Source organism: Squalius cephalus, assembly GCF_949319135.1.
Source record: "Squalius cephalus genome assembly, chromosome: 10".
Lineage (NCBI taxonomy): Eukaryota > Metazoa > Chordata > Actinopteri > Cypriniformes > Leuciscidae > Squalius > Squalius cephalus.
Window position 1 is genome coordinate 35,522,565 of NC_137131.1, and position 20,417 is coordinate 35,542,981.

Genomic DNA, 20,417 nt, shown 5'->3' on the forward strand with positions numbered 1-20,417 from the left:
AATCTTAATAAGGTATAGTTTACCCCCCAAAAATAATAATTTTGTAATCATTTACTCAATCTCAAGTTGTTCCAAACCTGTATGAATTTTCCTCTTTTGCTGAACACAAAAGAAGAAATTTTGAAGAATTCGGTTACCAAACAGTTGACTGGCCCCATTGACTTCCATAGTTTTTTTGTTTTGTTTTGGAACTATAGAAATCATTGGGGCCAGTCAACTTTGGTTACTCATATTTTCAAAATATATTTTGTGTTCAGCAGATAAAATAAAATACTTTAGAAAAGCTTAAGGGTGAGTAAATGATGACACAATTTAAAATTTTGGGTGAACTATCCCTTTAAAATGAGAAATTGCTGAAAAGTAGGAACTGCAATTTAGCACCACCTGGTGTAAGACAACGGAAGCGACCGAACGAACACACACGACAGCTTGTTCTAAGAATACAAATATGGTGTAGTTTGGGTTGGGTGTGTCAACTTCACCACACCTCGACAGAGTTTTTTTTTTTTTTTTTTTTGGGAGAAGAGAACATACAGAGAGACAAGATTATTTAGGTGTCGTTTTCATTTTCAGGGCCAAAGCATAATTGCATTGGTACAACGGCTATTTTGCAGATTAGTTAAACGCAGTGTGTTTCAGACTCTTTTGACTCCACCTGCTGGCTTGTATATGCATCATGAGCACTATTAAATTGAACGTCATCGACTGACTGCTGGCTTGTTGAAGTGACACTGAAGAAGGGTGTCAACTCACGGGGTTTTATTTCAATAGGCTCAGTCTGAAGGATTATATCGTCTGATATTTCTTTCTCAAAGCTTCGACATCGATCGTGTAAAGTTTTCTGGATTTCAGACAGCGCGTGGTAAGAATATTATTGCTATATTGTACCATCACGTGGTCTTGTAAAACATAAAATACTGTTCAAAAGGTTTTTTTTTACGTCAAATGATTAATCTATTAAACTTTTACAGTAGTAAAATATATGTAGCAGCTGTTATTTAGGCGGAAACTACGGTCACCATGGTAAATATTTGCAAGGGTGAGTGAGGGCAAGATAGCTATGTGAACATGTTCAAGATGACGTCAAAAAGCTCTCGATCACATCTTTTAGTCTTGACTTAGCCTGTATTCATAACTTAATTGACTTCTAGTCAGTTTAAGTTATGTATTTGTAACTTAACTGACTTAACTAGTGTATTTTTTAAAGATGAACTTTTATTGTAGGAATGGGATACCCTTAGGAATGGGATACCTTGCCGTCTGTGGCTTGTTTCAAAACCTGAGCTGCCAAGCTAGTAATTTAGCTAAACAACTTTTGGGCATTGAATGCAATTATGATGGAAAACGCTAAGTAGGCAGCTTACTAGGTATTCAAACAGCCTGTTTTTGTTGTTGTTTCAGATTGATTTCATTAAAGGGGTAGTTAACTCAAATGAAAATGGTCAATAATTAACACACTCCCCCTTATGTCCTTCCATCCAAATCCGTAAGACTTTCGTTCATCTTCAGAACACAAATGAAGATCTTTTTGATGAAATCTGAGCGATTTCTGTCCCTCCATTGACAGTCTACGCAACAACCACTTTGGCGCTTCAAAAAGTTCATATCATAAAACTAATCCATATGAATTGAGGAGTATTGAGGAGTCCAAATTCTCTGAAGAGACTCAATCGCTTTATATGATAAATTGATTAAATTTAGGCTTTTGTTCACATATAAATATTGATCAGCGAACATAAACAAAAGCTCAACCGAACCTGCTTGATGTTTGAGAACAAACCTCATTGGTTCTTGCGGAAGCTCAAACATGCTGTGTAACACACGAGAATAAACCTCATTGGTTCTCTCAGATTTCATCAAAAAGATCATAAATTTTTTTCTTTACAGGTATGAGACAACATGAGTGTGAGTAATTGATGATGACATAATTATTATTTTTGGGTGAACTATCCCCTTAATAATGTTTTCTATTCAATGCAGATATAGTAGGCTATTAGTAAATTCCACTGTGCCTGATCAATTTTGTCAGAAAAAAATATGGTAAAAGTTTTTACTTTATCTCTGCATAATATTTAGTCGAACATGACAGATTGCGTAACATTTTGGCAAATCTCATGCATCAGGGTGGACCGGTACGGAAAGTGAGGAAAGTGTAGTTTATTTTCCACTTTATATTTAAAAGGTTGCTTAGCAGATTACATAATGGTGTAACAGTGTGTGGAGGGCTTGCTTGACTCATGCTGGCAGTGTTGAGCTGAAACAAGAATGAAGACATTCTTTTCCAGTCTGGCTTGAATTGCACGGCACCATCCATGTTTTTGTAAACATTATAAATAGCCTGCATACCAGAGGTAGATACACAAGAAAGTCCTTCAATGTGCATGGTCTGAAAGTAAAAAGGTGACATTAAACACGGATTTATGTTGTTCTTAGAGTTCTGTCACATATCCTGGAATTGTCTGGTCCTTTAGCAACTGCCCATGACTCAGTTTATTTGCTCTTTAAAGATTGTGAATTTGTCAGTCACTCCTCCCTGGACATGAAATGTAGAAACGCCTTTTCCCAGGATACTTTCAGTAAATGATGAACCGATTTACCCAGGTTAGACTTTGAATCAGATTTTCCTTAGCAGATCTGTGTCACATGTTCATGCTGACCTCACTGTGTGGTTCTGTGTGAGCTGCTTTACATCTGTTTAATAAGAGGAAGTGCTGATCCTGGTGCACAAGTACTGCATTAACACATAAAAAACAAGTAACATTCAAATTCCAAAATCTCACTTCCTAAACTTAAGCATAGGAAAATTTAGTTGCTGAGGAAAGCTAGTTGTTTTCATACCACTTACTGTAATGCCTTTCATGGGCTGTGCCTTGTCGGCTGTTTCTTTCCAGGAAGACAGTTTAAAATGTGGTTAATGCTTTTTTTTGCTGTGATCACAACTGTGAGAGGGAAAGTGGCAGCCAGCTAGACGGGTGACGATTGTTGAGTAATCATCTGATCGTGGCTGTTCGATTACACATTCGATTATTCTTTCTTGTGATATTTTTGGGATAACCAATAATTGTGCAGTTTAAATTTCAATCACATTTACCAAATAACATGAAAAATAATGTTGGCTAAATACATATAGTCAAAAGGTCTTCCTTCATATAAATTATATTATGTTATGTTATGTTATATTATATTCAAGGCTGGAAATGCGGAGGTCTGAGTCCAGGGAGTGAATTTCAAGGGTGGTTGGAGTTCCAGTTCAAATATTGAGTATTAGCCACCAAATAACATAGGCTATTAGGCTTACACTGTAAGGAACATGAACAAAACAGAATTAAATCGTTAATCGCAATAACAGTAGGCTCCACAAATATTGGCACCCTTGGTAAATATGAGCAAAACTGACTGTGTAAAATTAGTGTTTGCAATTTCTTTTTTTTTTAATGTTCCACAATTAACAAACTCCCTTTGTCAAGATAACTGCTCTGAATTAATAGGGTTGATGAACATATGGCAATAGATCTGAGACCATTCCTCCATAGATTTTCTCCAGATCCTTCAGATTCATAGGTCCATGCCCATGGACTCTTTTCTTCAGCTCATCCCACAGGTTTTCTATGGGGTTTGGGTCAGGGGAGTACAATCTCCATGGCAAAACCTTCATTCTGTGGTCAGTGAACTATTCTGTTTTTATTTTGAGATGTGTTTTGGATCATTTCCATGCTGAAAGAAAGAATTTCTGCTGGTACTTGATAGAGTTTATGATACTATGTATCCTAAAAAGTTAGGGTCTTAGAAGAAAATTAGCTCCACAGCATTAAAGTTCCACCACCATATGCTTCACAGTGGGGATGAGGTACTTTTCTACATGGCTATCTTTCTGTCCATGCCAAACCCATCTCTGGTGTTTTTCCAAAAAAGCTTTAACACCTGACAAACTGTAGTTGCATGAGATAGCTGTTTGAGGTCACCAAATGCTTTTTAATTGCAACCTTCCCAAACAAGTGTCTGATCATAGTTTTGGAGACTTTCTGACCCCAAGACCCAGCTAGCATCTGCAATTCTCCAACCTTAGTCCTTACAGTTTGTTTGGGGACTCAAGCCATCCTCCTCAGTGCGTGTGGGGCCATTGCGGGCCAATATAGACACATGTCCTCTTCCAGGTGGATTGTTACCTTCTCCAGTTGATTTAAACGTCTTAATTATACCGGATATTGGAAATTAGTATTCCAACAATTAAACTATATTATCTTATGGCTATTTCATGATTTGTGCAGCTCAACAACTTTTGTCACACATCATTACTGTATCCTCGGGTCTTTCCCACAGTGATGGATGACTATTAGAATTTGACCTGTGTTTCACTTCATATATTTATAGCCCAGTGAAACAGGAAGTCATGACTTATCACTTAGGCTAAGTGATCCTGAAAATAATGTGAACTTATACCACATGGAATATATTTCAGTTAGATTTTTACTCATTAGAATTTGTAGGGGTGCCAATAATTGTGGCACACATATTTTGGAGAAAAACATTTATTTAATTTATTCCACATTTATCTGTTGTATAAATTAACTTCAATTAAATGTTAGATTTTTGTGAATATTTTAAATATTATTACTCATTATTTGAGAAGATCCAAAGCTGTTATTTTGGCAAAGGGAGGTTGCACAAAGTATTAAATGAAGGGGTGATTCATAGGCTATATTTCAGAAAAAAAAAAATTTGTTTTATGATAATATTTTTTTTCCTTTCAACTATTTGACTTTAATTACAGGTTAGATTTTTGTGAATATTTTGAATGAAAGACTAAGAGGAGAAATTGCAAAAACAGATTTTCACAGTCAGTTTCGCTCATATTTAACAAGGGTGCCAATATTTGTGGAGCCTACTGTATTAGTGTGATCATTTATCATCAGCACAAAATGTATGATCGTGACAGGCCTACAACCAAGAGATAATAACTACATACAGGCCTACATAATAATGGCGGTTGCATAAACTAATTGAATAACAAGGAGATTGTATTCCCAGATACTTTATTTCCAAAAACTCTTCAGTTCATGTCTTTGATGCATGCCATTGTAGGGATTAAAATAGAAAGAAACCTTTCAAAACACTGGGTGTGGACTTGCACTGGGTGTGGACTTGCACTGGGTGTGGGCGGATTTGCAGAGTGAATTTATGTCCACTTATCTGTGTTGTGCATCTGGTCCTCTCAAAAACTACACGGTCACATTGCTATCTTGACCACAGAAGTCTTGATGGGAAAAGACGTTGAACTTTGAGGCAGGAAGGATATTCTAAGTTTAGTGCTCTCTCAGAAATGTTCTACTAGTCATTTTACATTTATGTCTGAATTGTTTTCAAAAATGAAACTCGCTGAACTTCTCACACCTGCAATGCTTTATTAATTATTTTCCCTGCTTTCTCATTTCAATAACTTAATTGTAGAACAACTGGGAACCAGTAAAACCATTGCACAAATTTCATGATTAGGAAAGGTAATACTAAAAAAAAAAGGGCTGTTGATCTTAATATCACTTGTTAATATTAAACAATTAGGTCTATATAATAATCAAGTCTATATAATTACTATTGATTTTTTTCATAAAGGTGCTTTAGGTGTTTTTAAATTGCTTTAAAACCACTGACATTAATGATATAACTAAATAATATTATAATTTACAAACAATTGTTAAACATTTGAGCACAAGATGAAATTTTAACACTATTTTTAAGAAATCTTCAATGACTAAATATATAACTGGAAAAAGGTATTTTAATTGACTAAAAGTCACAAAATATAAATCAATTTAGGTACATTTTGAAATGTTTCAAGTTGGGAACTGTTGTAAGATGACTACAGAGTGACATGCTATTGCATTTGTGTTACGTAGCTTGTAAAAAAGAGGATGCGTCAGCTTGAGCTGACTCACAAATGTGCTCTACTACAACAACTCTTCCTCTACTCAACATGGACTGCGTGTTCCTGGGGGCGGGGTTTATGTAAATTTTAGGGTTAGTGATGTCACTTACCCGGGAGGAATGCCGTGTAGTCTCTACCAGCTGTTTGTTGTAGTCCTTAAAAAACGATTTCTTTAAAAGCAAATATCTTCCTTTACTTTGAACTTTGCAGATGTTGTTTATGCTCAAACAGCAACATTACACACTTACTAAAGTTAGAAAAGTGAAATCACTTCAGGATCAGTTTTTTCCAGTAAATTTAGACGTTAAAGCAGCATAAACAAAACAAAAACAAATATTACATTTAAGAAGACAAAAACATTATTGCAACTATGTATTCCAAAGATAAATTGTGTAGGGAGACCAAATAACATTATAACAGATATATCATTAAATATAAATGGGCTGTTTTTCATGTTTAACACTTAATCTCAGATTTAGAGTTATTTTAATATATTTTAGGGCTGGATAGGAGAATTTTTGGAAAAGGCAGCAAACAAGTTTTCTTGGTTAAAATGGGTAACACTTTTTCATTTGAGTACTCGTAACAAAACATTAATAAATTCCTATTTTTGTTTTGGTGCAAATCTGATTTTAAATTTGGTTGCATCTGCACTTTAGTTTCACAAATGGTAACTTATCTTATGGTATCTTATCTACCCAACAGGAGTTAAAGCAGCATGTCAAGGTCAGATTTCCCTCCGGGTTATGATGATTCCCGGCTGCTCTCAAACCCTCAGCCTGGGGGAGGTTACCCCGCTTCTGCCCCTCCATATGGCTTCAGTGCGTACGGGGGACAACCGCCTTACCCACAGCCCAATGATCCATACGGAGGTCAACCCCCACATCCCAATGATCCATACCGAGGACAGCCTGCGGGATACCCGCCACCAAGTCTACCAGTCATCCCTGTCATTCCTCCTGGAATGGGCAAGTTGTATTATTTCTTGTATCTAGTAAATCTTCACTTTTATAGGCTTTTACTATCACCGTGTTCATGCTCCTGAAACATTTAAGAACAAAATATTTAAATATTTTGTCCACCAGGCCAGCTTACTATGTAGCAAAGTTCAATTGGTTTAGGATGTGGTTCATTACTGAAATTTAATTTTAGCAGATCATATACCGGGCATTGAATTGAATTTACACTGAAGTCATCATTTTTCATAATGTGTTCCCTGTGTTCTTGCTCTAACCAGATTAGTTTAATTATAGCTCTCTAGAATACTTGATTCTCATTGGTCAGTCGCAGCTGTGGTAAAATATTTTTTTTAATGACACTATACAATTATACTGTTGTCCCTGGCAACCGATTTCCTATATTTTGAATTTTCATGTCTTGCATATCACTCTGATCTCTTTCTTGCAATTTAATAAAATCATTTAAATGTCCATTTATTTATTTATTTGGTCATAACTTTTGCAATAATATTAGCTGGCTGTACCTTATCACTTTAAAGTCCTCGCCAGTATTTATTTTGACTGCACATTATCCCTAACATAGTTGGGCATTTCTTTAACTATTGGCACAAATAATCCTAACAGAGTTTTCACACTCTCACTAGTTTATTTAATTTGTCCACTAACACAGTGGACATGCATGCATCACATGAGAATTTTGCCTCCCCATTTCATGAAAATTCCTTCCACATCTCAAATGTGTTCAATATTCATGGAAATTTGGATTTTTGGAATATAATGGCCAACTCTTGTTTTACTTATTTATTTGCTTATCTTTGTTACAGGTGACAATGAAGGATTTACCACCACAGATGGATTCGAGAGTACCAGTGTTCGTCACAGTTTTATACGGAAAGTAAGGAACCATTTTTCTATAATTAGCATCATCTTTAAAGTAAAATAGTTTTAACGGTCCCGTTCTTCGTGATCCCATGTTTCAAACTTTAGTTAGTGTGTAATGTTGTTGTTAGAGTATAAATAATATCTGTAAAATTATAAAGCTCAAAGTTCAATGCCAAGCGAGATATTTTATTTAACAGAAGTTGACTACATCGAACGGCCCGTTTGGACTACATCCCTCTACTTCCTTCTTTAATGACGTCACTAGAACCGTTTTTTTGACTAACCTCCGCCCACAGGAATGCACCCTCAACTCTACCGAAATTTGTTTATGTACTTGCGCACTTCTAATAACTTACTGTGTTTACTCAGCTCTTACGGTGATTTTCTGAAGTAAAACTGACGCTTCATCTTTTGTGTGATGTACAATAAACTTTATTAAACTCATCAGTACATGTTTGATCATCATTCAGACAGCAGACTTGTAGGCTATTAATAAATAATGGATACATACAAGCAGATGACAAATACGTTATAATAACCGTAATTAAACTACTAAACTATACCTGTTTCATCTCTATACAGCACTCTGACTCTGTAGGCATTATTGTCTGACTCGAACTGAACACCGTTACTGAGAGTTTCTGATATTATCATCATTCCGTGAGATGAAATTGTCCTGAGAGACTGTGCAGGAGCTCATGAAGCTCCGCCCCCTGTGTCGTCCAGCAGCACCTCATTTGCATTTAAAGGGCACACACTAAAACAGCGCGTTTTTCTGAGCCCCAAAAAATGACAATTTAAACATGCTGTAAAAAATGATCTGTTGGGTATTTTGAGCTGAAACTTCACATACACACTCTGGTGACATCAGAGACCTATTTTACATCTTGTGAAAAGGGGCATAATACGGGACCTTTAAGAGAATGTTGTTATTTAAGATTAAAGAGACCATATTATGCCATTTTACAAAGTCTTGATATAGTATTTGGGGTCTACTAGAATAGGTTTTCATGCTTGAATGTTCAAAAACACCTTATTTTTCACATATTTAGCATTGTAGCGGCACCTCTCTTCCAAGTCTGTCAGCAACCCTCTGTTTAGTTCCTCTCTCTATGAAGCCCCTCCTTCTTGGTCAGCGGGATCAATGTGTTGTGATTGGTCAACCACTTTGAACTCATTTCGGAAATGCCTTTACCATAATCACACGTTTCATCTTCTCAGCTTCTAACAATGGTGTCAGTTTTGCTTTATTAATTCGATAGATTCGGGTGGAAAAACAGCACCTCTTGGACATGGCCATAACACACATGCTTATGCCTTGGGCGTCAGTTATTTAAATTAGGAATATTGTTCGTTCCCGAAAGAAAACTCAAGACTACAATCGAAACGTTTCAGGGAGTTCATAAAAACGGAGTTTACTAATATAGAGAATTGCTCCCTTTGGAGTGGGATTTGTAACTTTGCAGACCTTTTTCATGCTGAAATAGAAACATGAAAAAGGCATAATAGGCCCTCTTTAATTAAAATTGTTGGTGAATATTATAATGGATAATAATATTTCCATTGTGTTTTGCAGGTTTACCTGATCCTTTCTGCTCAGCTTCTTGTCACAGCTGCCGTCGTGGCTATTTTCACATTTGTGTGAGTCTCTGTTCTTGGTATGGTTACTTCATGTGCTTTGTGTTCACAGAAAACAAGGTTAAACGTGATCATTGCTTGTTTATCATTTTACTTTGTGATTAAACTCAGATGTGTGTTTTTGTTCATACAGGGAACCCGTAGGAGTGTATGTGAGGAAAAACCCAGCCATTTACTGGGTTTCATAGTAAGAACTTAGACATTTGTTTGTTCACATTGTCAAATACTTTACATTTAAAACATTAAATGCAAATGTTGAACAATATTTTTTCCAGTGCTATCTATTTCGTCACACACATCGTACTGGTTTGCTGTCAGGGACCCAGGTGAGATGATTGCTCCTTTCCTGAATCAACCTCATAGCAGCTACTGCTCATAGTTTAGTGATACAACGAGGACACAAAAATCATACCACAGTATAAACAAAAAACTGATTTAATCTAAAAACTAAAGCCCTCATAAAAAAGCCACTACAAACATGTTGTCATGTGAACCAATGGATTTAACATTTGCTCTGTCACTTTTTAGGAGGCGTTTCCCATGGAACCTGATCCTGCTGGCCATTTTTGTGAGTTGGGAAATTCACTTTGAATGAATCAAGTGGAAATGTGGCCAAACCTGTATTGGCCAATATTGTTTTTTCATGTAATGGTGTAGAGAAAGTATTAAAGGGATAGTTCACCCACAAATCAAAATTCTGAACACAAAAGAAGATATTTTAAAGAATGTTGGTAATCAAACAGTTGATGGTAGCCACTGACTTTCATAGTGAGAAAAAAATACTATGGAAGTCAATGGCTACCGTCAACTGTCTGGTCTTTTGTGTTCAACAGAAAAAAGAAACTCTTACAGGTTTAGGGCAACTTGAGGATGAGCAAGTGATCTAAGGTGGACTATCCCTTTACGGACGTTACATAAAGTCTTTGCATAACATTACATATTTTGTTTTGTTTTAGACACTGGCCTTATCGTTCATGACTGGAAATATTGCAAGGTGAGGCATGTCTCACACAAGATGAGATACAGTGGATGGGGGAAATGGTAAAATAGCATGACTATGGCATGAGGACTGTCAACAGAGTGTTTCAATGGTTATATATAGAATATATAGGATTAAAAGGGTTTATTTCTCCTTCTCAGCAAGAATTAAGTGAGAATCACAACTCTGCAAATTCCTTTTGGGGTCGTAAAAGTCTTATTAGTCTTAATAAGACCGGGTTCTGCCAGTGTGTTACCTTCATTTGTGATGTTAGTTTTGTGGGAAGTTTCATAGACCTTTGTTGGGAGAGTGAGTAATCAATAAAAAAGTAACTAGTCTGATTACAAGTATTTTAAAACGTAATATAATCTAATTACAATTGCTTAATTTTTGGAATCTGATTACGTATTACATGTAATCAGTTACTACCTAGCGCGCTCTCTCTCTCTCTCTATATATATATATGTAATACCATATATATATATATATATATATATATATATATATATATATATATATATATATATATATATATATATATATATAAGTGATACCAATTTGTGTTTGCAGTTATTACAGTACTAGGGCAGTGTTCCTGGCCCTGGGCATCACTGTTGTTGTGTGCGTTGCAGTAACAGTCTTCTGCTTTCAGACTAAGGTGGGGTTCATATTTAATATAAACAACAGCAGCATGATTTTACATCTAGGCATTGTGTCAAAGTGTGTGTTAACATGCTTTTCTATTCTTCTATAGGTGGATTTCACTAAATGTGCAGGCTTTTTCGCCATACTCGGAATCGTGGTGTTTGTGACTGGCATCATTACGGTTATCGTGCTGTCATTCAAATACGTAAGCATGACTTTGCGTCTTGTATTTGCACAAAAAATGTAATTTGTTCATTTAACTGTTATTTTCTTTGTTTGTTTTTCAGGTCCCATGGCTTCACATGCTCTATGCAGCTATAGGAGCCATTGCATTCACTCTGGTATGTCAATTCACAAATTCAGTTTCACCTTTTTTGGAAGACTTTGGTTCTGCATGGGAACATTGTTCACTCTTTCCATCCTAAAAATCACTTTTTTGCGCTTGTCTGTTTTTTAAATATTAGTTTCTGGCCTATCATACCCAGCTGCTCATCGGGAACAGGAAGCTCTCCATCAGCCCAGAGGAGTATGTGTTTGCTGCTCTCTCCCTTTATGTGGACATTGTCCAGATCTTCATTTTCCTCCTGCAAATTATCGGATTTGCGGAGAGATAGAAGCTTCAAGCTGACGGATGGAGCTTTTCTGTACTTTCATAATAGCTTTACTCTTTATGCACTATGCAGTGTCTTCTCGGTCGATTACAAACCAATATATACTCAAATAATACAGAACTTGTAAAATATATCTAGCATTATACTAATCAAACAAAGGGATGAATATAATTTCCATGACTAATTATTTCTATGATTAACTACCCATATGCAAACATTCTGATAAAATATTAGTTATATTACATAGCCATTCCTGTGTTCTGAGGTCCATGTCATGGTAATGGATGCTCACTTTTAGAAATGGGTCTGTATTATGCAAATTTCTACTGTATAGACTTTGATTTGCTGTATTTACTATTGATGTTACTTGGGTGTGGTACATTTTGGACAAGGGTATAGGTTTTCTGCTGTGTACATACAATCTAACTGTATTTCAGTATATTCATTTAGAGTATTTATTGCACATACATTTTTTATAGAATATAAATATATATCTACAAATATTTTTTGCTTTAGCTTTGGGAAATGTCTTTGAATTTGATACTATACTTAAATGTCACAGATTGTGATGTACAGTGGTGCCTTTCCATTTTTGTTTAGCGCCAAAGATATACTGTAAATAAATTGTTATAAAAAGTGTTACTTCTAAATAAAAATAAATTTGTCATAGAATGATATAAACAACGTAATGTGTATTTTCTGTTAGAATGTTCTCAGACAACAATGTGGCTAAAGTTTGATATGTAGTTGTCGTTAGGATAGGCATGATAAAAAGGAACAAGTATTCAGTTATTTCATAGATTTTTTTTTAATAGATAATATTGGTTGTATTCTGTGTATTTATGAACAAGCATGGTAATGATGGCAACTACATCAAAATGTGTGAAAGATTTCATCCTTTTTTTGCAAACCTAAATGCAAAGTCTTCATCAACTTCTCATTTATAAGATCCAAAGGTCCACCCTAATAAATGCTTGCTTTCTACAATGTCTTTGTTATATTCTGCATGGTTCACTGTCTCCATGGCAACCTGATAAGTGCTCAATGAAGCCATTCTTTAGTACAATAGAGTCATTTGACAGAAGTAGAGCTTTCACTGCATCCTGGGGGCTGGTTTATATCGGTTACTCTCGTAATCTCCCTCATTAGATCTCTTCATTCTCTGTCTGATTTTCAGCTGCTTCAGTCGGTTCTTGTCCACCTGTCTCTTTGCCAGAATAAAGCCGATGACTCCAGTAGGCAAGCCAATCATCCTAGGAGAAACACTTCAGTATCAGTAGCTACTCAATTTATAGATTTTCAGTACTGATTTAAAAGAATTCAAACATGCGATTAAAGCTGCACTTACCATGCGTATCCAATCTTCATCATTGGATTTTTGGCCTTCCTTTTGGGGATGTACTCAGGGCTGTTATCTTCATCTTCCTCATCTTCCTCTTCTTCTTCTTTCTTTTGTTGGTTGGTCTTATTTTCAGGTTCAGCTCCTTTCTGTGTGTTCATAACTTTTGGAGATTCTATCTTGGTGATGGTTTGTAAGGCATAATGTCCACAGTGTAGAAATCTGCTGTGCAAAACATTCTCCTGCAGTCTGGGACAGGCAACTATCTGCTCAAAGTGTGATCCTATCCACGATGTCCGATTTGATAACTGATACAAACCTGAAAAACAAATTTATATAGGTTGCTAAAAAAGGTATAGTTCACCTAAAATTTTTAATTCTATCATTAATTACTCACCCTCATGTCGTTCCAAACCTTAAGACTTTTGTTCATTTTTGGAACACAAATGAAGATCTTTTTGATGAAATCTGAGAGCTTTATGTCCCTCCATTGACAGCTATGCAACTACCACTTTGACGCTTCACAAAGTTAAAGAGAATAAACTAATCCATGTGAATTGAGTGGTTTAGTCCAAATTTTCTGAAGAGACACGATCGCTTTATATGATGAACAGATTTAATTTAGTCTTTTATTCACATATAAACATTGATCAGCCAACACAACTGAACCTGCTTGATGCACAAGAACAAACCTCAATGGTTTTTGCTTAAGCTCGAACGTGCTTGCGTAACACGAGAATGAACCTCATTGGTTCTTGCAGAAGCTCAAACGTGCTGCGTAACGCGAGAATGAACCTCATTGGTTCTTGCAGAAGCTCAAACGTGCTGCGTAACGCGAGAATGAACCTCATTGGTTCTTTCTGAACCTCAAACGTGCTGCGTAACACGAGAATGAACCTCATTGGTTCTCGCAGAAGCTTAAACATGGTGCGTAACATGAGAATGAACCTCATTGGTTCTTGCAGAAGCTCAAACGTGCTGCGTAACGCGAGAATGAACCTCATTGGTTCTTTCTGAACCTCAAACGTGCTGCGTAACACGAGAATGAACCTCATTGGTTCTCGCAGAAGCTTAAACATGGTGCGTAACATGAGAATGAACCTCATTGGTTCTCGCAGAAGCTCAAACGTGCTGCGTAACATGAGAATGAACCTCATTGGTTCTCGCAGAAGCTTAAACATGGTGCGTAACATGAGAATGAACCTCATTGGTTCTCGCAGAAGCTCAAACGTGCTGCGTAACACGAGAATGAACCTCATTGGTTCTCGCAGAAGCTTAAACATGGTGCGTAACATGAGAATGAACCTCATTGGTTCTTGCAGAAGCTCAAACGTGCTGCGTAACGCGAGAATGAACCTCATTGGTTCTTTCTGAACCTCAAACGTGCTGCGTAACACGAGAATGAACCTCATTGGTTCTCGCAGAAGCTTAAACATGGTGCGTAACATGAGAATGAACCTCATTGGTTCTCGCAGAAGCTCAAACGTGCTGCGTAACACGAGAATGAACCTCATTGGTTCTCGCAGAAGCTTAAACATGGTGCGTAACATGAGAATGAACCTCATTGGTTCTCGCAGAAGCTCAAACGTGCTGCGTAACATGAGAATGAACCTCATTGGTTCTTTCTGAACCTCAAACGTGCTGCGTAACATGAGAATGAACCTCATTGGTTCTTGCTGAAGCTCAAACGTGCTGCGTAACACGAGAATGAACCTCATTGGTTCTCGCAGAAGCTTAAACATGGTGCGTAACATGAGAATGAACCTCATTGGTTCTTGCAGAAGCTCAAACGTGCTGCGTAACACGAGAATGAACCTCATTGGTTCTCGCAGAAGCTTAAACATGGTGCGTAACATGAGAATGAACCTCATTGGTTCTCGCAGAAGCTCAAACGTGCTGCGTAACATGAGAATGAACCTCATTGGTTCTCGCAGAAGCTTAAACATGGTGCGTAACATGAGAATGAACCTCATTGGTTCTTGCAGAAGCTCAAACGTGCTGCGTAACGCGAGAATGAACCTCATTGGTTCTTGCTGAACCTCAAACGTGCTGCGACATGTAGCGCCCTTGCGCTCGGGCGGCCCGAGTTCGAGTCCCGGCTCATGGACCTTTCCCGATCCTGTCCCCCGTCTCTCTCCCTCCTCGCTTCCTGTCAACTCTACACTGTCCTGTCACAATAAAAGGCAAAAATCACACCAAAAACAATATATATATATATATATATATAAAAATAAAATAAAAAACATGCTGCATAACACGAGAATGAACCTCATTGGTTCTCGCAGAAGCTTAAACATGGTGCGTAACATGAGAATGAACCTCATTGGTTCTTGCAGAAGCTCAAACGTGCTGCGTAACACGAGAATGAACCTCATTGGTTCTCGCAGAAGCTTAAACATGGTGCGTAACATGAGAATGAACCTCATTGGTTCTTGCAGAAGCTCAAACGTGCTGCGTAACGCGAGAATGAACCTCATTGGTTCTTTCTGAACCTCAAACGTGCTGCGTAACACGAGAATGAACCTCATTGGTTCTCGCAGAAGCTTAAACATGGTGCGTAACATGAGAATGAACCTCATTGGTTCTTGCAGAAGCTCAAACGTGCTGCGTAACGCGAGAATGAACCTCATTGGTTCTTTCTGAACCTCAAACGTGCTGCGTAACACGAGAATGAACCTCATTGGTTCTCGCAGAAGCTTAAACATGGTGCGTAACATGAGAATGAACCTCATTGGTTCTCGCAGAAGCTCAAACGTGCTGCGTAACATGAGAATGAACCTCATTGGTTCTCGCAGAAGCTTAAACATGGTGCGTAACATGAGAATGAACCTCATTGGTTCTTGCAGAAGCTCAAACGTGCTGCGTAACGCGAGAATGAACCTCATTGGTTCTTTCTGAACCTCAAACGTGCTGCGTAACACGAGAATGAACCTCATTGGTTCTCGCAGAAGCTCAAACATGGTGCGTAACATGAGAATGAACCTCATTGGTTCTCGCAGAAGCTCAAACGTGCTGCGTAACATGAGAATGAACCTCATTGGTTCTCGCAGAAGCTCAAACGTGCTGCGTAACACGAGAATGAACCTCATTGGTTCTCGCAGAAGCTTAAACATGGTGCGTAACATGAGAATGAACCTCATTGGTTCTTGCAGAAGCTCAAACGTGCTGCGTAACGCGAGAATGAACCTCATTGGTTCTTTCTGAACCTCAAACGTGCTGCGTAACACGAGAATGAACCTCATTGGTTCTCGCAGAAGCTTAAACATGGTGCGTAACATGAGAATGAACCTCATTGGTTCTCGCAGAAGCTCAAACATGGTGCGTAACACGAGAATGAACCTCATTGGTTCTTTCTGAACCTCAAACGTGCTGCGTAACACGAGAATGAACCTCATTGGTTCTCGCAGAAGCTTAAACATGGTGCGTAACATGAGAATGAACCTCATTGGTTCTCGCAGAAGCTTAAACATGCTGCGTAACACGAGAATGAACCTCATTGGTTCTCGCAGAAGCTTAAACATGGTGCGTAACATGAGAATGAACCTCATTGGTTCTCGCAGAAGCTCAAACGTGCTGCGTAACATGAGAATGAACCTCATTGGTTCTTTCTGAACCTCAAACGTGCTGCGTAACATGAGAATGAACCTCATTGGTTCTTGCAGAAGCTCAAACGTGCTGCGTAACACGAGAATGAACCTCATTGGTTCTCGCAGAAGCTTAAACATGGTGCGTAACATGAGAATGAACCTCATTGGTTCTTGCAGAAGCTCAAACGTGCTGCGTAACACGAGAATGAACCTCATTGGTTCTCGCAGAAGCTTAAACATGGTGCGTAACATGAGAATGAACCTCATTGGTTCTCGCAGAAGCTCAAACGTGCTGCGTAACATGAGAATGAACCTCATTGGTTCTCGCAGAAGCTTAAACATGGTGCGTAACATGAGAATGAACCTCATTGGTTCTTGCAGAAGCTCAAACGTGCTGCGTAACGCGAGAATGAACCTCATTGGTTCTTGCTGAAGCTCAAACGTGCTGCGACATGTAGCGCCCTTGCGCTCGGGCGGCCCGAGTTCGAGTCCCGGCTCATGGACCTTTCCCGATCCTGTCCCCCGTCTCTCTCCCTCCTCGCTTCCTGTCAACTCTACACTGTCCTGTCACAATAAAAGGCAAAAATCACACCAAAAACAATATATATATATATATATATATATAAAAATAAAATAAAAAACATGCTGCATAACACGAGAATGAACCTCATTGGTTCTCGCAGAAGCTTAAACATGGTGCGTAACATGAGAATGAACCTCATTGGTTCTTGCAGAAGCTCAAACGTGCTGCGTAACACGAGAATGAACCTCATTGGTTCTCGCAGAAGCTTAAACATGGTGCGTAACATGAGAATGAACCTCATTGGTTCTTGCAGAAGCTCAAACGTGCTGCGTAACGCGAGAATGAACCTCATTGGTTCTTTCTGAACCTCAAACGTGCTGCGTAACACGAGAATGAACCTCATTGGTTCTCGCAGAAGCTCAAACGTGCTGCGTAACATGAGAATGAACCTCATTGGTTCTCGCAGAAGCTTAAACATGGTGCGTAACATGAGAATGAACCTCATTGGTTCTCGCAGAAGCTCAAACATGGTGCGTAACATGAGAATGAACCTCATTGGTTCTTTCTGAACCTCAAACGTGCTGCGTAACACGAGAATGAACCTCATTGGTTCTCGCAGAAGCTCAAACGTGCTGCGTAACATGAGAATGAACCTCATTGGTTCTCGCAGAAGCTTAAACATGGTGCGTAACATGAGAATGAACCTCATTGGTTCTTTCTGAACCTCAAACGTGCTGCGTAACACGAGAATGAACCTCATTGGTTCTCGCAGAAGCTCAAACATGGTGCGTAACACGAGAATGAACCTCATTGGTTCTCGCAGAAGCTTAAACATGGTGCGTAACATGAGAATGAACCTCATTGGTTCTTGCAGAAGCTCAAACGTGCTGCGTAACATGAGAATGAACCTCATTGGTTCTCGCAGAAGCTCAAACGTGCTGCGTAACATGAGAATGAACCTCATTGGTTCTCGCAGAAGCTTAAACATGGTGCGTAACATGAGAATGAACCTCATTGGTTCTTTCTGAACCTCAAACGTGCTGCGTAACACGAGAATGAACCTCATTGGTTCTCGCAGAAGCTTAAACATGGTGCGTAACATGAGAATGAACCTCATTGGTTCTTTCTGAACCTCAAACGTGCTGCGTAACACGAGAATGAACCTCATTGGTTCTCGCAGAAGCTCAAACGTGCTGCGTAACATGAGAATGAACCTCATTGGTTCTCGCAGAAGCTTAAACATGGTGCGTAACATGAGAATGAACCTCATTGGTTCTTTCTGAACCTCAAACGTGCTGCGTAACATGAGAATGAACCTCATTGGTTCTCGCAGAAGCTTAAACATGGTGCGTAACACGAGAATGAACCTCATTGGTTCTCGCAGAAGCTTAAACATGGTGCGTAACATGAGAATGAACCTCATTGGTTCTTGCAGAAGCTCAAACGTGCTGCGTAACGCGAGAATGAACCTCATTGGTTCTTTCTGAACCTCAAACGTGCTGCGTAACACGAGAATGAACCTCATTGGTTCTCGCAGAAGCTCAAACGTGCTGCGTAACATGAGAATGAACCTCATTGGTTCTTGCTGAAGCTCAAACGTGCTGCGACATGTAGCGCCCTTGCGCTCGGGCGGCCCGAGTTCGAGTCCCGGCTCATGGACCTTTCCCGATCCTGTCCCCCGTCTCTCTCCCTCCTCGCTTCCTGTCAACTCTACACTGTCCTGTCACAATAAAAGGCAAAAATCACACCAAAAACAATATATATATATATATATATATATAAAAATAAAATAAAAAACATGCTGCGTAACACGAGAATGAACCTCATTAGTTCTCCCATGTCAAGCAAACATGCTTGAGCTTCTGTTTCACACAACTTATGTGTGAGTTAATGAATGTTTATATGTGAATAAAGGCCTAAATTCAATTTGGACTAAACTGCTCAATTCATATGGATTAGTTTTATGATCTCTTTATGAACTTTCTCAAGCGTTAAAGTGGTAGTTGCGTAGCTGTCAATTGAGGGACAGAAATTGCTCAGATTTCATCAAAAAGATCTTCATTTGTGTTCCGAAGAAGGGTTGAAACGACATGAGGGTGAGTAATTAATGACAGAATTTTCATTTTTGGGTGAACTATCCCTTTAATAAATAATTTAATTGAGCCTACATTTATTTTCTAGGCTTTCTTACTGATCTACTACAGCACGTGTTTTGTGAACTCCAGCATGTAACACAAAACAAAATAAAACCGGAATGTAGTGCCACTTAGAAAGAAGAGTTATTTGTATGCAGAGGAAACATCTGATCAGGATAGTAGGTGTGGTGGTGGTTAGTGTAATAAGGGCTAAGGGTTAGGGTTAAGTGGGTGCAGTTGAACTATGGGTTAGCTATGGAAGCTAGTTTCTACCACGCTAAGTCATTCTGACAATTTCCATGCAATTGTGAGTTTATATCTCGAAATTCAGAGGGGGGAAAAGTCAGAAATTGTTTGCAATTGCCAGTTTGCATCTCGTAATTCGGACTTTATCTCTTGAAATTCTGAGTTTATAACTTGTCATTCAGATTTTTTTTTCTAGTAGAAATTGTGACTTATAAACTTACAATAGTTTGTCTTCTCAGATTTCTAGTTAGAAATATTTAGCCATAGACTGTATAAAACGTAAAAATATAAAGTATTTAGCTTAACCTGTTATTTGCATTCATTCAGTGGATAGTAACTTAGATTATTGCTGCATGAATGTCAAGCTATCAAGGTAAGTTTCAAATACACCTTTAATTTAAATTAGTTGTTAAAACTATTCTTTATTAGTAAAACAATAATGTACAGCTAATGCATTCATACGCATAATGATTTAGAAATTGTAACAATTTGTAAACCTGTTTATCTACCTTGCAAAGTCGACCTCATCAATTTCCTACAAGGCGCAGCCATCTTTGTTGTGCAAGGAAGAGAACGCGTGCTCACGTGGTTTTGTGACGCATTATTACGTGGTGCAGGAATGACGTCAAACCCGGAAGTCAGTGGCTCCCTCGAGATTTCCCTAAAGCCTGTAGTAAACATAACTTGACGATACGTTTTGTTCTACAACGTTAACTGCACAACCCAAACTATATTATCTAGTTATTTATCAGAAACGTACGTTTTCAAAGATGAAGATAACTGCTTCAAAATTAGCTTTTCTGGAATTTTGGAATATGGGTGTGTGTAATTTATGTTGTAGAACAAAACGTCAAAGTATCGTAAAGTTATGTTTACCCATAAATTTAAACCCCCATTATAAAAATCTCGAAGGAACCACGAGGCGGGGTTTTGACATCATACCTGCACCA

The 20,417-nt window shown here is 38.2% G+C and overlaps 2 protein-coding genes across 2 annotated transcripts; one reads left to right on the forward strand and one right to left on the reverse strand.

Moving 5' to 3' along the window:
- Positions 1-417: 417 nt before the first annotated feature.
- tmbim1a (transmembrane BAX inhibitor motif containing 1a) lies at positions 418-12,110 on the forward strand. The gene is made up of 12 exons (XM_079882890.1): positions 418-862; positions 6,629-6,891; positions 7,707-7,777; positions 9,341-9,405; positions 9,536-9,589; positions 9,678-9,728; positions 9,931-9,970; positions 10,359-10,396; positions 10,952-11,039; positions 11,136-11,231; positions 11,314-11,367; positions 11,491-12,110. The coding sequence occupies exons 2-12, from the start codon at positions 6,642-6,644 to the stop codon at positions 11,638-11,640; spliced, it is 957 nt and encodes a 318-aa protein (XP_079739016.1). The 5' UTR covers positions 418-862; positions 6,629-6,641; the 3' UTR covers positions 11,641-12,110.
- A 516-nt stretch (positions 12,111-12,626) lies between these two features.
- Positions 12,627-20,079, reverse strand: LOC307165344 (uncharacterized protein). Its single transcript, XM_079882891.1, has 3 exons — positions 19,977-20,079; positions 12,986-13,295; positions 12,627-12,890 (listed from the first exon to the last, which is right to left on the reverse strand). The coding sequence occupies exons 1-3, from the start codon at positions 20,017-20,019 to the stop codon at positions 12,731-12,733; spliced, it is 513 nt and encodes a 170-aa protein (XP_079739017.1). The 5' UTR covers positions 20,020-20,079; the 3' UTR covers positions 12,627-12,730.
- Between the last annotated feature and the right edge of the window lie 338 nt (positions 20,080-20,417).

Coding starts and splice junctions, on each gene's coding strand:
- tmbim1a (XM_079882890.1), top strand. CDS start 6,642: ATGTCAAGGTCAGATTTCCCTCCGGGTTATGATGATTCCCGGCTGCTC. Junction 7,778..9,340: donor GTCACAGTTTTATACGGAAA/GTAAGGAACCAT, acceptor TGTGTTTTGCAG/GTTTACCTGATCCTTTCTGC. Junction 11,368..11,490: donor GAGCCATTGCATTCACTCTG/GTATGTCAATTC, acceptor TTTAAATATTAG/TTTCTGGCCTATCATACCCA.
- LOC307165344 (XM_079882891.1), bottom strand. CDS start 20,019: ATGGCTGCGCCTTGTAGGAAATTGATGAGGTCGACTTTGCAAG. Junction 13,296..19,976: donor GATGAGGTCGACTTTGCAAG/GTAGATAAACAG, acceptor TTTGTTTTTCAG/GTTTGTATCAGTTATCAAAT. Junction 12,891..12,985: donor ATGAAGATTGGATACGCATG/GTAAGTGCAGCT, acceptor TGTTTCTCCTAG/GATGATTGGCTTGCCTACTG.